Here is a 15,286-nt window from a genome sequence, read left to right on the forward strand (position 1 = left end):
AAAAAGTTAAATATAACAATGCTTAAAAGCAATTTACTACTCACAATACAATGAAACGCAAGGCTCATAAATAATTAAAACAATTACCATTTCCTGTTCCTTTACTGTTATAGAAATGCATTACATATGTTAGGACAATCCTCTAACTCGTCACTACAACTCATCACTTAACATTGCCAATGTTTACTGCCCAAGCTGTGAAAGGCCAGTTCGACTCTCGTGCCCAAACACGTGCCAAACAGTACACCTCCATCACCCTCACGTTTCCTCACGCTGGCTGGGATGTGTTTCAACTGGCAACGCTAAGTGATGAGCGTTGAAGTGGAGGACTGGACATGGACACTTGCTGCCTAATCACCGCGGTGTGCGTGAGGTGATTGCGCGCGCGCGGCGACCGATATAGACATCAACAGTGGGCGCGGAAACTGTCGTACTTTTCGTAAATTGTCCTATATTTTCACTTTCGTATATCCGAATTTTCGTACATCGAGCTATTTCCTGTATGTATGTATGTATGTGTATATATATAAATATATATATATATATATATATATATATATATATATATATATATATATATATATATATATATATATATATATATATATATATATATATATATATATATTTATATTTATATATATATGTATGTATATATATTTTCGTATGGCTAGCTGTCAAATATGGTATTTATTTTGAGGCATATTTTTGTGAAGTTGTGATCTTTGTGTTCCCACAGCCCCGCCGGTGCTGGTGCAGAAGTGATGGTCTGAGGCTCTGCTGTGCTCAGCGCTCCCTGCATCCTCACTGCCGCTGACTTCTGTTGCAGTGGAGGCTGCAAGCCCGAGCAGCAGCCTGAGCGGCCGGGACCAGCAGGAGCAGACTGTCTTTTGTTTGAGGGTCAGGGGTGACCAGGAGAGCCACCACCACCACCACCACCTTGCTGCTGGCACCTCCAGCCATAAAGGAAAGGGAAAGTTTGAGTGCAAGAAGACTTGAGACAGAACAGGTCCACTAGACACAGCCTTGCACACACTGGTAAAGGAAACCATGAGTGCCAAAAGTGTGGGAAAAGACTCCCTGGGAAGGGTGACCTCACCAAGCACACCCACACACTCTGGAGGAAGACCTCATGAATGCCATGAGTGTGGCAAAAAGTTCAGCTTGAAGAGTGACCTCAAGAAACACACCCTTACACACACTGGTGAAAGACTTCATGAATGCCAAGAGTGTGGCAAAAAGTTCAGTAATAAGAGTCACCTCAACACACACACCCTTACACACACTGGTGAAAGACCTCATGAATGCCAAGAGTGTGGCAAAAAGTTCAATCAGAAGAGTATCCTCAACACACACACCCTTACACACACTGGTGAAAAACCTCATGAATGCCAAGAGTGTGGCAAAAAGTTCAGTAATAAAAGGGCCCTCATCACACACACCCATACACACACTGGTGAAAGACCTCATGAATGCCAAGAGTGTGGCAAAAAGTTCATTGATAAGAGTAACCTCAACACACACACCCTTACACATACTGGTGAAAGACCTCATGAATGCAAAGAGTGTGGCAAAAAGTTCAATCAGAAGAGTCACCTCAACACACACACCCTTACACACACTGGTGAAAGACCTCATGAATGCAAAGAGTGTGGCAGAAAGTTCAGTCAGAAGAGTACCCTCAACAAACACACCTTTACACACACTGGTGAAAGACCTCATGAATGCAAAGAGTGTGGCAAAAAGTTCAGGGATAAGAGTGACCTCAACACACACACCCTTACACACACTGGTGAAAGACCTCATGAATGCAAAGAGTGTGGCAAAAAGTTCAGTAATAAGAGTGACCTCAACACACACACACTCACACACACTGGTGAAAGACCTCATGAATGCAAAGAGTGTGCCAGAAAGTTCAGCAGGAAGAGTACCCTCAACAGACACATCCTTACACACACTGGTGAAAGACCTCATGAATGCAAAGAGTGTGGCAGAAAGTTCAGTGATAAGAGTTCCCTCAAGAAACACACCCTAACACACACTAGTGAAAGACCTCATGAATGCCGTGAGTGTGGCAAAAAGTTTAGTATCAAGAGTAACCTCAAGAAACACACCCTCACACACACTAGTGAAAGACCTCATGAATGCAAAAAGTGTGGCAAAAAGTTTAGTATCAAGAGTAACCTCAAGAAACACACCCTCACACACACTAGTGAAAGACCTCATGAATGCAAAGAGTGTGGCAAAAAGTTCACTCAGAAGAGTGTCCTCAAGACACACACCCTCACACACACTGGTGAAAGACCTCATGAATGCCAAGAGTGTGGCAAGAGGTTCAGTTCTTTGTCTTATCTCAATGTGCACATCTTCAGACACTCTGGCCTGAGAGAGTTCAAGTGTGATGTTTGTGGGAAGCATTTCAAGGTGAAGGCAGATATTACCCACCACATGAAGATCCACTTCCCCTGAGGTGCTGTGTGTGGTGGTGGAGGGCGGCGGTTGGCAGCCACGTCCTGGTCCTGCTGATGGGTCATCTTCCTCGATGCATCAGCATGAGGTACGTAAGGCTGCCCCCTGTGGCGGGTGCGGGGAATTGCACAGGTCAGGGCTGGCCGCTGCGGAATGCTTGCTGTCATTTCTGCGTGGACCATAATGAACTTGGTGTTTCTCAGCGCCTCAAAAACTCAATTTCTCCATCCATGGGGAGGCGGTGGCGGTGGCTGGCCCTGCATTCGGCGCGGTCCATGATGCAGGTTCGAATCCGCCGCTAACCACCTGGGATTTTTCAGTCACCGCAGAGTGGCCTAAGACTACCCAAATGCTGTCCCGAAGACCACCCATCAACCTAGACTCTACACCTTTTCACCTTCAAATTAAAAAATTGAACTTCAAATTAAAAAAAAGTTTACTTGCCTATCAAAAAAGATGACTTTTATATTTAAAAATGACCTTCAAATTAATAAGTTGACTTTCAAATGAGCCAATAATAATGGCGCCACTATAAACACTTGCCTGCGCCATGACGGGCTCTGGCTGACCATCAGGCCCCTTTAGAATAGTCTACCGGCGCTCTAGGCCACGTAAAAAAAAAAAAAAAAAAAAAAAAAGAATCTGACCATGAAACAATCTTCCAGACATCTTTTCCCTCTACTTCGGTAACACCGAGCCGTCCCCTTCTGGAGCACCAAGCAGTGAGTTGGTGGGACGTGCTGATTCACAAGATGTATTTCGGACGCTCTGCAGCCAACAGGTTGGTGAGGGGGGCGGAAAGTTGCCATACCCTTCACGCTCCCCGTGACTGAGGGTCGGTAACATGAAGTGTCCTTTACTCTGAAATAAATTGGGCGACTTCTACTTTGCTCACTCACCTCTACTCCTCCTCGCAGCTGGGCAGGGAGTGTGGAAGGGTTTGAGAGAGTGTGAGGTGAGGGCCCAGTCAGTGGTGAGTGTGAGGGGGGCGGGGCACTGTGTACCTCCTAGAGTGTCGCCGTGCTCTAGGAAAAGTCACGGAAGCTGTGAAGCTGAGTGTTGGCGAAGAAGAGGGAAAAGATGTCTGGGAGAATGTGTCGTGTTGTCAGGTGGAGAAATTGAGTTTTTGGGGCTCTGAGGAACACCACGTTCATTGTGCTCCATTCAGAAATGACAGCAAGGCCAGAGGCTAAGCGTTCTGCAGCGTCCAGCCCTGAGCTGTGTAATTCCCGTGAGCCAAGAACTGAAAGTTGTAGCGTTTCTGATTAAATGGACGATGCCTTCAGATGGACCGCGGCAGGTGTGGTGAAGTAAACGATGTGTGTCGCTGAAGGGCTGAGGCAAACTAGGAGTGGCGGGGCATGGACCACACCGCCACTGCTTCAGCGGTGACTGGTGACCATGTTAGGGGCTTCAGGACACCTCTCCATGCGGAATTGACCCCTCTCTTAGCCACTTTACTTATATATATTTATAAGCAGCGATTAGCGGGATTTTTTTCTACAGTTTCTACTTCTGTTGTTGCCCTTGATCTGCTTCCTTTCCTGTAAAAAATGATTAGTAAAAAAGGGGGGCAAGAGATTGCTGTCATGCCCATGTTAGGTTATCACTAGTTAGGTTAGGTGGGTGCGTTGGGGTACAAGCCATGCCGCAATATGAAGTGGTGTGCAGTACGCTGGTGAGGCGCAGCTAAAGTATATATTTACCCAGCAGTGTTTGGTGTTCAATGGTAACTTGCAGGATAGTTTTTATATATTATTTAGCATCCTTACATGACTATAGGTTCATTTACTCCCGTGTTCCGGATTAGCCTTGCCAGTACGATATTTTATGTTCGTTCTGATAATATTTTCACTTTTTTCCTTAACATTCTTGCCTGTAGAACTTTTTTTTAACATTCACTGGTTAATTTGATATCTTTTCCTCAGTTTCCACCGGTCTGATCTTTCTCCACCTGTCATGATCCCAGTGGTGGTCAGTGTGCTTAGCTAGGAACCCGCGGGCCAGTCAGCACCCGCCTGGCCCAGCCTTTCGGCCTTCCATTTGAGCTTTCTGTGAATGGCTACCTGCGACACCTTGGAAAAGTAAACTGTGGTAACCCGAACTTCACACTGCCCTGTTACTTTGCTTCTACCCACCCCAGGCTCCAGGGTCAGCGTGGACAAGGCTTTCTTAGGAGATGTGGGCATTTCCAGTAGTAGTTTTATGACCCTGGTGGTAGTTTGACCCTTCTGTACCATGAACCTGAAGAAACACTTATTGGAACTCGAGTGACCCCCTCTTTGACCTTTAGAAATAGCTCATGTGAGAAGCGAAAGTGTCTTATAATACTGACCTTTATCTTTGCTCACCATTCTGTCGTCATTGTTCAGCATCTTCTGAGTGTCCACATACTTCAGAACTAATGGACGTATTCTCAACGCTTCCAGCTCTCACCGCCACTGCTTCCCAGGGCCACAAGGAAGATAGGTCAGGTTCCCATGAGTGTTTCCACGTTCATGGTGCAGAAGCCTTGTCGAGCTATCACTGTATGGGCGGTTTCCTTCCGTCTGTACACTCGCGAACGTAGATGTGGCACCTGTGCATTGCTAGTTCATGATTGCGTCAAGATCAAGTTTTTATTTTTAGTGATGTATTCGAATGATTGTGTTTACAAAGAACCCTCAAGCTCTCTTATATAAACAGCAAACATGCATTGATAATATACCATACAAGCACACGAGAGACATGCATGTATCAAGCAGAATTGTCAGGTCATACCCAAACGATCTATGGCCTTTCAAATACCTATCATTCGTCTCATTTCAGGTATACAAAAAGACATCTGGTCCTGCAGTGCCTGTACATGAGAACTTTGATATTTGTTGCATGCAAATAAGCCGGGTAATATTGGAAATAGCCTACCGGTGGCATCACACTCAACAGTTGTTGTTTACTATTTCATGTTGTGTTAAATATAAATCATTATTGACATTCAGTGAGTTATCAAAAACCTTTATTTGCACTTTCAGAGCCAGATTCCTTTTAATGTACGTACTTGAAATGAGATGAATTATAGACATTTGATAAGTCATAGATTGTTCAAGTATGATCTGACTACACTGTTGGATACAAGCTTGTCTTTTCTCGTGCTTGTGTTATGTACTATTGATGGAAATCGCCATGTTTGGGACGTATTTGGACAGGGTTTTTTGCATACTTAAACATTCAAATATATTATTGAAAAATTAGCTTGAATATCTTGACAACAGTTGATTTTCACAAATTCATGAACTAGAAATGTGCAGGTGCCACATGTATCAAAATTCTTGCTTTGTTGGACAGATGAAGTGAAGCCGAGTATGGGGTCACACCACCACCCTTGGAAACACCCTCGACAGCCTCCACCAAAGCCTTGCCAAGTGTAGGTGTGTGTCACACTTCTTTCTCTACTCCTCACGCTAAAAAGCCTTGTTTAATCACGCTTGTTCTCGTGCTGTCAATGATAGAGAGGCAGCTCACAAAAGGTACCAGAGCCTTCAAACTAATGCTAATTTTGAACTTTACATTTCTGCCCGGAATCATGCCAAATCTATTCTCCGACTAACCAAAAACTCTTTCATTAATAGAAAATGCCAAAACCTTGCTTTCTCTAACTCTTCCCGTGATTTCTGGCATCTAGCCAAAAACATCTCCTCCAACTTCACTTCTTCATCTTTCCCTCCACTCCTCAGTCCTGACGGCAACACTGCCGTCTCATCTGTCTCTAAGACTGAACTCTTCTCAAACTTTTTCTAAAAACTCCACTCTGGACGATTCTGGGCATATTCCTCCTACTTATCCCCGCTCTGACTCCTTTATGCCTGTTATAAAGATTCTTCAGAATGATGTTTTCTATGCCCTCTCTGGCCTCAATCCTCAGAAGGCTTATGGACCTGATGGAGTGCCTCTTATTGTCCTTAAAAACTGTGCCTCCGTGCTCTCACCCTGCCTGGTCAAACTCTTTCGCCTCTGCCTGTCAACATCTATCTTTCCTTTCTACTGGAAGTATGTCTTCATACAGCCTGTGCCTAAGAAGGGTGACCGTTCCAGTCCCTCAAACTACCGTCCTATAGCTTTACTTTCTTGTCTATCTAAAGCTTTTGAATCAATCCTTAACCGGAAGATTCAAAGCACCTTTCCACTTCTGACCTTCTATCTGATTGCCAGTATGGGTTCCGCAAGGGGCGTTCTACTGGTGATCTCCTTGCCTTCCTAACTGACTCTTGGTCATCCTCTCTTAGCCATTTCGGTGAAACCTTTGCTATTGCGCTGGACATATCAAAAGCTTTTGATAGGGTCTGGCACAAATCTTTGCTTTCCAAACTACCCTCCTACAGTTTCTATCCTTCTCTCTGTACCTTTATCTCCAGTTTCCTTTCTGACCGTTCTATTTCTGCTGTGGTGGACGGTCACTGTTCTTCCCCTAAACCTATTAACAGTGGTAACCCACAGGGTTCTGTCCTATCTCCCACTCTTTCTGTTGTTCATTGATGATCTTTCCAAAACGAACTGTCCTATCCATTCCTACGCCGATGATTCCTCTCTGCATTACTCAACTTCTTTTAATAGAAGACCCACCCTACAGGAACTTAACAATTCAAGGCTGGAGGCAACAGAACGCTTAGCCTCAGACCTTACTATTATTTCCAATTGGGGCAAGAGGAACCTGGTGTCCTTCAACACCTCAAAAACACAGTTTCTCCACCTATCCACTCGACACAATCTTCCAAACACCTATCCCCTATTCTTTGACAACACTCAGCTATCACCTTCTTCAACACTAAACGTCCTCGGTCTATCCTTAACTCAAAATCTCAACTGGAAACTTCATATCTCATCTTTTACTAAATCAGCTTCCTCTAGGCTGGGCGTTCTGTACCGTCTCCACCAGTTCTTCTCCCCCGCACAGTTGTTGTCCATTTACAGGGGCCTTGTCCGCCCTCGTATGGAGTATGCATCTCATGTGTTGGGGGGGGAACACTCACACAGCTCTTTTTGACAGAGTGGAATCAAGGCTCTTCGTCTCATCAGCTCTCCTCCTCATACTGATAGTCTTCTACCTCTCAAATTCCACCGCCATGTTGCCTCTCTTGCTATCTTCTATCGATATTTTCATGCTGACTGCTCTTCTGAACTTGCTAACTGCATGCCTCCCCCCCTCCCGCGGCCCCGTTGCAAACGACTTTCTACTCATGCTCATCCCTATACTGTTCAAACCCCTTATGCAAGAGTTAACCAGCATCTTCACTCTTTCATCCCTCACGCTGGTAAACTCTGGAACAATCTTCCTTCATCTGTATTTCCTCCTGCCTACGACTTGAACTCTTTCAAGAGGAGGGTATCAGGACACCTCTCCTCCCGAAATTGACCTCTGATTTTGGACACTCCTTTAACCTCTGTTCGAGAGCAGTGAGTAGCGGCCCTTTTATTATTTACGCCTTTGAGCTGTCTCCTTAGCTGTAAAAAAAAAAATATTCCTAATTCCTGTCTGTCCTTATGAGAAGGTCAGGGTCAGGGAAGTAACCTGTGTTGCATCTGACAAGTTTCCGAGGCTGGAGGGAGTCCCTGGAGCCCGGCGCTGCTGCAGGCACTCCCCCGGCCAGGCAAGGCGGCTCCCCTGGACAGCCCAAGGTGTGGGAGTTTGTTCCTTTTATTGTTTTGTTGTTAATTCCTGCATGGTTTTACATTAAAATGTTTTTGTTTAATAAAAGCAAGTCCTAATTTTGGGGATTTTCATTGACTGGTTTTGATGGCAGAATTAAATAGCTTTCTTTCCTCTCTAAGGGTGTTTTGTACACCATAGTAGTGCTTTGTGTGTTTTATTTGTGTGTTTCACGGCATTTGCTAATGTTTTTTTGAGGAGCAGAAAAATGTGGACCATCAATGTTTTCAAGGTTCAATAGTGCGTCTTGTTTTGTGTTATATCAGAGGCGATACCATTGGTGTCACTCATTTTGTGCGCCAACTGGACTTACTAAACTGTGGGTGCCGGCCACGTCACGAGGAGGAGACCGAGGCTGCTGTGTTGCCTGGGGGTGTGAGGCGTCTTGTCCTGGCTGGTGGGAGGGGAGGTGTCTTGTCCTGGCTGGTGGGAGGGGAGGTGTCTTGTCCTGGCTGGTGGGATGGGAGGTGTCTTGTCCTGGCTGGTGGGATGGGAGGTGTCTTGTCCTGGCTGGTGGGATGGGAGGTGTCTTGTCCTGGCTGGTGGGAGGGGAGGTGTCTTGTCCTGGCTGGTGGGAGGGGAGGTGTCTTGTCCTGGCTGGTGGGAGGGGAGGTGTCTTGTCCTGGCTGGTGGGAGGAGGTGTCTTGTCCTGGCTTGTGGGAGGGAGGTGTCTTGTCCTGGCTGGTGGGAGGGAGGTGTCTGGTCCTGGCTTGGGGGAGGGGAGGTGTCTTGTCCTGGCTGGTGGGAGGGGAGGTGTCTTGTCCTGGCTGGTGGGATGGGAGGTGTCTTGTCCTGGCTTGTGGGAGGGGAGGTGTCTTGTCCTGGCTGGTGGGAGGGGAGGTGTCTTGTCCTGGCTTGTGGGAGGGGAGGTGTCTTGTCCTGGCTGGTGGGAGGGGAGGTGTCTTGTCCTGGCTGGTGGGAGGGGAGGTGTCTTGTCCTGGCGGGTGGGAGGGGAGGTGTCTTCTCCTCGCTGGTGGGACGTGAGGTGTCTTGTCCTGGCTTGTGGGAGGGGAGGTGTCTTGTCCTGGCTGGTGGGAGGGGAGGTATCTTGTCCTGGCTGGTGGGATGGGAGGTGTCTTGTCCTGGCTGGTGGGAGGGGAGGTGTCTTGTCCTGGCTTGTGGGAGGGGAGGTGTCTTGTCCTGGCTGGTGGGATGGGAGGTGTCTTGTCCTGGCTGGTGGGAGGGGAGGTGTCTTGTCCTGGCTTGTGGGAGGGGAGGTGTCTTGTCCTGGCTGGTGGGCTGGGTGGTGTCTTGTCCTGGCTCGGCTGGTGGGATGGGAGGTGTCTTATCCTGGCCTGGCTGGTGGGATGGGAGGTGTCTTGTCCTGACTGGTGGGATGGGAGGTGTCTTATCCTGGCTTGTGGGAGGGGAGGTGTCTTGTCCTGGCTGATGGGATGGGAGGTGTCTTGTCCTGGCCTGGCTTGTGGGAGGGGAGGTGTCTTGTCCTGGCTGGTGGGATGGGAGGTGTCTTATCCTGGCCTGGCTTGTGGGAGGGGAGGTGTCTTGTCCTGGCTGGTGGGATGGGAGGTGTCTTATCCTGGCCTGGCTTGTGGGAGGGGAGGTGTCTTGTCCTGGCTGGTGGGATGGGAGGTGTCTTATCCTGGCCTGGCTGGTGGGATGGGAGGTGTCTTGTCCTGGCTGGTGGGATGGGAGGTGTCTTGTCCTGGCTGGTGGGATGGGAGGTGTCTTATCCTGGCCTGGCTGGTGGGATGGGAGGTGTCTTGTCCTGGCTGGTGGGATGGGAGGTGTCTTGTCCTGGCTGGTGGGATGGGAGGTGTCTTATCCTGGCCTGGCTTGTGGGATGGGAGGTGTCTTGTCCTGGCCTGGCTGGTGGGATGGGAGGTGTCTTGTCCTGGCCTGGCTGGTGGGATGGGAGGTGTCTTGTCCTGGCTGGTGGGATGGGAGGTGTCTTGTCCTGGCTGGTGGGATGGGAGGTGTCTTGTCCTGGTTGGTGGGAGGGGAGGTGTCTTGTCCTGGCAGGTGGGAGGGGAGGTGTCTTGTCCTGGCTGGTGGGAGGGGAGGGGTCTGGTCCTGGCTGGTGGGAGGGGAAGTTTCTTGTCCTGGCTGGTGGGAGGGGAGGTGTCTTGTCCTGGCTGGTGGGAGGGAGGTGTCTTGTCCTGGCTGGTGGGAGGAGGTGTCTTGTCCTGGCTGGTGGGAGGGAGGTGTCTTGTCCTGGCTGGTGGGAGGGGAGGTGTCTTGTCCTGGCTGGTGGGAGGGGAGGTGTCTTGTCCTGGCTGGTGGGAGGGGAGGTGTCTTGTCCTGGCTGGTGGGATGGGAGGTGTCTTGTCCTGGCTGGTGGGCTGGGAGGTGTCTTGTCCTGGCTGGTGGGCTGGGAGGTGTCTTGTCCTGGCTGGTGGGCTGGGAGGTGTCTTGTCCTGGCTGGTGGGCTGGGAGGTGTCTTGTCCTGGCTGGTGGGCTGGGAGGTGTCTTGTCCTGGCTGGTGGGCTGGGAGGTGTCTTGTCCTGGCTGGTGGGCTGGGAGGTGTCTTGTCCTGGCTGGTGGGGGGGGAGGTGTCTTGTCCTGGCTGGTGGGAGGGGAGGTGTCTTGTCCTGGCTGGTGGGATGGGAGGTGTCTTGTCCTGGCTGGTGGGAGGGGAGGTGTCTTGTCCTGGCTGGTGGGAGGGGAGGTGTCTTGTCCTGGCTGGTGGGAGGGGAGGTGTCTTGTCCTGGCTGGTGGGAGGGGAGGTGTCTTGTCCTGGCTGGTGGGAGGGGGGCATCTTATTCCCGCAGCCAGGAACAGCTGGTGAAGGCCAAGACCAGAGCTGCCACTAGCATGCACTTTGTCATGGCTGACGTGTCTTAGTGTGGGAGAGGGAGGAGAGTGGCTGATAAAACAGGCAGGATCATGTAGAGGCTGTGTGTCATGATGCTTTATTCTGTGAGGAACAAACAGTGAAATGTTTCCCCTTCTTCAGGTGGAGGTGCCGGGTGGGAAGATCCCTGGGGACCAGAGGCTGCCGGAACACCCCGGCTGTCCTGCACCCCATGGCGGGGAGCGTCTGCCAAGCCCCGAGAAGGCAGGTCACCCGGGCAGGACTGCTGACACAGCTGGTGGCCCTGTGGTGCTGAGGTCGGTGTCGGGGCCGCCTGGGGGTGCTGTCGCCCTAGGGGTAAGGAGGACACTGCCCAGGAGTCTGGGATGACCTGCAGACAAGACAACACGTGAGGAAGGACCACAGGAGCTGGCAGCAGTGAAGGATCCTGAGGTGCATCACTGAGGGCAGGGACATGAACCCAAGCCTTCAGGGTGACGGCAGGCAGCACACCAGCTGGACCACCGATGGCCTGTAGGGGCACTGTACCGGGGCCACGCTGCCACACAGCCCGGATAAGTGTGGCAGGCGTTAAGAGTCCTTTGTGTGGTGTGGGGCAGGTGTCTAGGGGGTTGCCAACATACTGTGGGGGGACATCCTGTGGGCTGTGGCGAGGCGTCTCTCTCTCTCTCTCTCTCTCTCTCTCTCTTTCTCTCTCTCTCTCAATACATCACTGGATTGAAGAGGCTGCCAGCATTGCCCTTTGAAGGCTGTCACAGGAAGGGCTCGGGCACAAAGGTTCCTTCACCCACCCCACAGGCTGTCCCTTCCTCGGCCACTCCTTCGGGTCAGTCCCAACACCAGTCAGTCAGTCAGTCAGGCGCGGCTCCTCACCAGCTTTCTGTGAACCACGTCTACAGTTAATGACTGGTTCCAACATGTTAGTTTTCTTTGTTAATAACTGTGTGACAAATAGGCCAGGAAGAAAGTAATAGAATGTGCAGTTTGTGGGTTATAACAAAGGGCAAACAAGTGTTGTTGCCTGCGTGGTGGGTGGTTGCATGTCTGTAGTCTGACACAAAAATTTTGTGTGGGTCCTGCGCCTCTCCCCGGCACTGATGCATCACCCCAATACATCACTCAGATGTCAGCTGTTTACTGTTTGAAGTTGTGTACATAATATTCTGTATATATTAAATAAGGCTACATAGCGCTGACAGACTTTTTCCGGCGCTGTGGGGAGGTAAACTGTAGTAACCCGCATGTCACCCTGCCCTGTGTCCCGGGGTGATGGGCTCCCTCCCAGCACAGGCTCAAGGGGCAGTGTGATGGAGATGAGCACTGAGCCACACACAGGTACAGCGTGTGTCACAAACTTTACATCTTTACCTTTACTGAAAGTTTTGAAGTTGCTGTTGGTGTTTAAAGGACAGGCATCTCTTAGTGCGGGAGAGCTTGGAGCGCGGCCACACCTTGCTCTGCAGTCTTCTCTGCCACACTTGGAGTGCTGCAGCAGCACCCTGGAACAGAGGGAACACAAGCCATGCATGACTGTTCACCACAACACTGAGCTGGGACATTATATGTTCAGCTCAATTTCTCTTAATAAGCACACAGCCTCCCCTACTTACCAACAGGCTCAAGTGCAAGCAGTGGTTTGTAAGTAAGGTGTGTACATGTACAGGATTGCACAGCAGTGTGTGTGTGTGTGTGTGTGTGTGAGACAGGTGAGCATGTAGCAATGGGTGTGCAGTGTAGAGATATACAAGACTGTACAGCAGTGTGTGTGTGTGAGACAGGTGAGCATGCAGCAATGGTTGTGCCGTGTAGAGATATACAAGACTGTACAGCAGTGTAGGGTGACAGGTGAGCATGCAGCAATGGGTGTGCCGTGTAGATATACAAGACTGTACAGCAGTGTAGGGTGACAGGTGAGCATGCAGCAATGGGTGTGCCGTGTAGAGAAATACAAGACTGTACAGCAGTGTAGGGTGACAGGTGAGCATGCAGCAATGGGTGTGCCGTGTAGAGATATACAAGACTGTACAGCAGTGCAGGGTGACAGGTGAGCATGCAGCAATGGGTGTGCCGTGTAGAGATATACAAGACTGTACAGCAGTGTAGGGTGACAGGTGAGCATGCAGCAATGGGTGTGCAGTGTAGAGATATACAAGACTGTACAGCAGTGTAGGGTGACAGGTGAGCATGCAGCAATGGGTGTGCCATGTAAAGATATACAAGACTGTACAGCAGTGTAGGGTGTGTGACAGGTGAGCATGCAGCAATGGGTGTGCAGTGTAAAGATATACAAGACTGTACAGCAGTGTGTGTGTGTGACAGGTGAGCATGTAGCAATGGGTGTGCAGTGTAGAGATATACAAGACTGTACAGCAGTGTAGGGTGACAGGTGAGCATGCAGCAATGGGTGTGCAGTGTAAAGATATACAAGACTGTACAGCAGTGTGTGTGTGTGACAGGTGAGCATGCAGCAATGGGTGTGCAGTGTAAAGATATACAAGACTGTACAGCAGTGTGTGTGTGTGACAGGTGAGCATGCAGCAATGGGTGTGCAGTGTAAAGATATACAAGACTGTACAGCAGTGTGTGTGTGTGACAGGTGAGCATGCAGCAATGGGTGTGCAGTGTAAAGATATACAAGACTGTACAGCAGTGTAGGGTGACAGGTGAGCATGCAGCAATGGGTGTGCAGTGTAAAGATATACAAGACTGTACAGCAGTGTGTGTGGGTGACAGGTGAGCATGCAGCAATGGGTGTGCAGTGTAAAGATATACAAGACTGTACAGCAGTGTAGGGTGACAGGTGAGCATGCAGCAATGGGTGTGCAGTGTAAAGATATACAAGACTGTACAGCAGTGTAGGGTGACAGGTGAGCATGCAGCAATGGGTGTGCAGTGTAAAGATATACAAGACTGTACAGCAGTGTAGGGTGACAGGTGAGCATGCAGCAATGGGTGTGCAGTGTAAAGATATACAAGACTGTACAGCAGTGTGTGTGTGTGACAGGTGAGCATGCAGCAATGGGTGTGCCATGTAAAGATATACAAGACTGTACAGCAGTGTGTGTGTGTGACAGGTGAGCATGTAGCAATGGGTGTGCAGTGTAGAGATATACAAGACTGTACAGCAGTGTGTGTGTGTGACAGGTGAGCATGTAGCAATGGGTGTGCAGTGTAGAGATATACAAGACTGTACAGCAGTGTAGGGTGTGACAGGTGAGCATGCAGCAATGGGTGTGCAGTGTAAAGATATACAAGACTGTACAGCAGTGTAGGGTGACAGGTGAGCATGTAGCAATGGGTGTGCAGTGTAGAGATATACAAGACTGTACAGCAGTGTAGGGTGTGACAGGTGAGCATGCAGCAATGGGTGTGCAGTGTAAAGATATACAAGACTGTACAGCAGTGTAGGGTGTGACAGGTGAGTGTGAAGAAACAAGTGTGCAGTGTAAACATACGTTAACTAGGGAATAATACAAACTACACAGTGGTAAACTGTTGAGCTAAGGGCCGTCATGATGGTGGATAGAAGTTATTTTTTGTGTGGGGAAAAGCAAACGCGCCTCTCTTCCTTGTGTTTACTTCCCGCTCTCATGTCTCGTACAAAAAATAGCCGCAAGGGGGCAGCACACAAAAAGGGATCATTCCTTTAACATTGTTTTATAAAGTATGGTAACTTCAAATTAAAAGGCACTTTCGTTGCACAAAAAATAAACAAATTTATTTGCTTCACTGTAACTCAAGTTTATAACTTAACATAAACAAAACTTGTAATAAATGAAATAAAGTTTATAATAAATTGAATCAGGTCTTTAACATTGCCTTAAAAATGTGGCACAGCTGGCATGTGTTCTCTCTCTCTCTGGTGAGTGGAGGTGATGGAGGTGGAGGAGGTGGTGGGCATCAGCAACAGGAGGCGATGGCTGGGGAAGCAAGGTACTCAGCCCAACGAGCCCTCAGCCCTTCCATGTCCGACACGAGGCAGCTGTCAGCTGTTTGGATAGTGTTCACCTGAGAGGGAGGCTCGGAGTGGAGCTTCTTCAGAGCCTTGGTAAGCAGGTTGCAGGTCATTTGTATTAAAATGGCACTCAACATCCTCAACAAGACCCCTGACATGCCTCTCCTTGTCTCTCCTCAGGAGAGCTTTACTCCTAGGCGACATAACCCTATATTGGTCCTGATTCCAAGCCAGCCTGGCAGGGCGACTCTCCTCAATATTCTCCAGCGTTTCTGCCGAGGTGAACCCACTCCTAGATCTCGGGCACTCTCCTATGCACTCCTTGGCAGCTGAAGAGTGTCACATTTGAAGGTGTTCCACAGTTCTACAGGGTTCTCAAGGGTGCTGAGCACATTGAGCTAATTTG

General features: G+C 49.3%; 1 protein-coding gene across 50 annotated transcripts in view; it reads left to right on the plus strand.

Annotated features, from left to right (window-relative positions):
- LOC126993931 (zinc finger protein OZF-like) overlaps nucleotides 1-14,726 on the plus strand; it is a 70,046-nt gene extending 55,320 nt beyond the window's left edge. For 2 of the 50 annotated variants that reach the window (XM_050853104.1, XM_050853103.1), the window contains exons 2-6: nucleotides 740-8,121; nucleotides 11,067-12,770; nucleotides 12,836-13,103; nucleotides 13,245-13,588; nucleotides 13,659-14,726. In XM_050853104.1, the coding sequence (XP_050709061.1) occupies nucleotides 1,051-2,469 (1,419 nt within the window). In that variant the 5' untranslated portion in view covers nucleotides 740-1,050 and the 3' untranslated portion in view covers nucleotides 2,470-8,121; nucleotides 11,067-12,770; nucleotides 12,836-13,103; nucleotides 13,245-13,588; nucleotides 13,659-14,726. Of the gene's footprint in view, nucleotides 1-739; nucleotides 8,122-11,066; nucleotides 12,771-12,835; nucleotides 13,589-13,658 lie in introns of all 50 variants that reach the window. The other 48 variants (XM_050853136.1, XM_050853108.1, XM_050853105.1 and 45 more) reach the window with 48 other exon arrangements.
- Nucleotides 14,727-15,286: the final 560 nt, after the last annotated feature.

This window comes from Eriocheir sinensis, unplaced genomic scaffold (assembly GCF_024679095.1).
Source record: "Eriocheir sinensis breed Jianghai 21 unplaced genomic scaffold, ASM2467909v1 Scaffold7, whole genome shotgun sequence".
NCBI lineage: Eukaryota > Metazoa > Arthropoda > Malacostraca > Decapoda > Varunidae > Eriocheir > Eriocheir sinensis.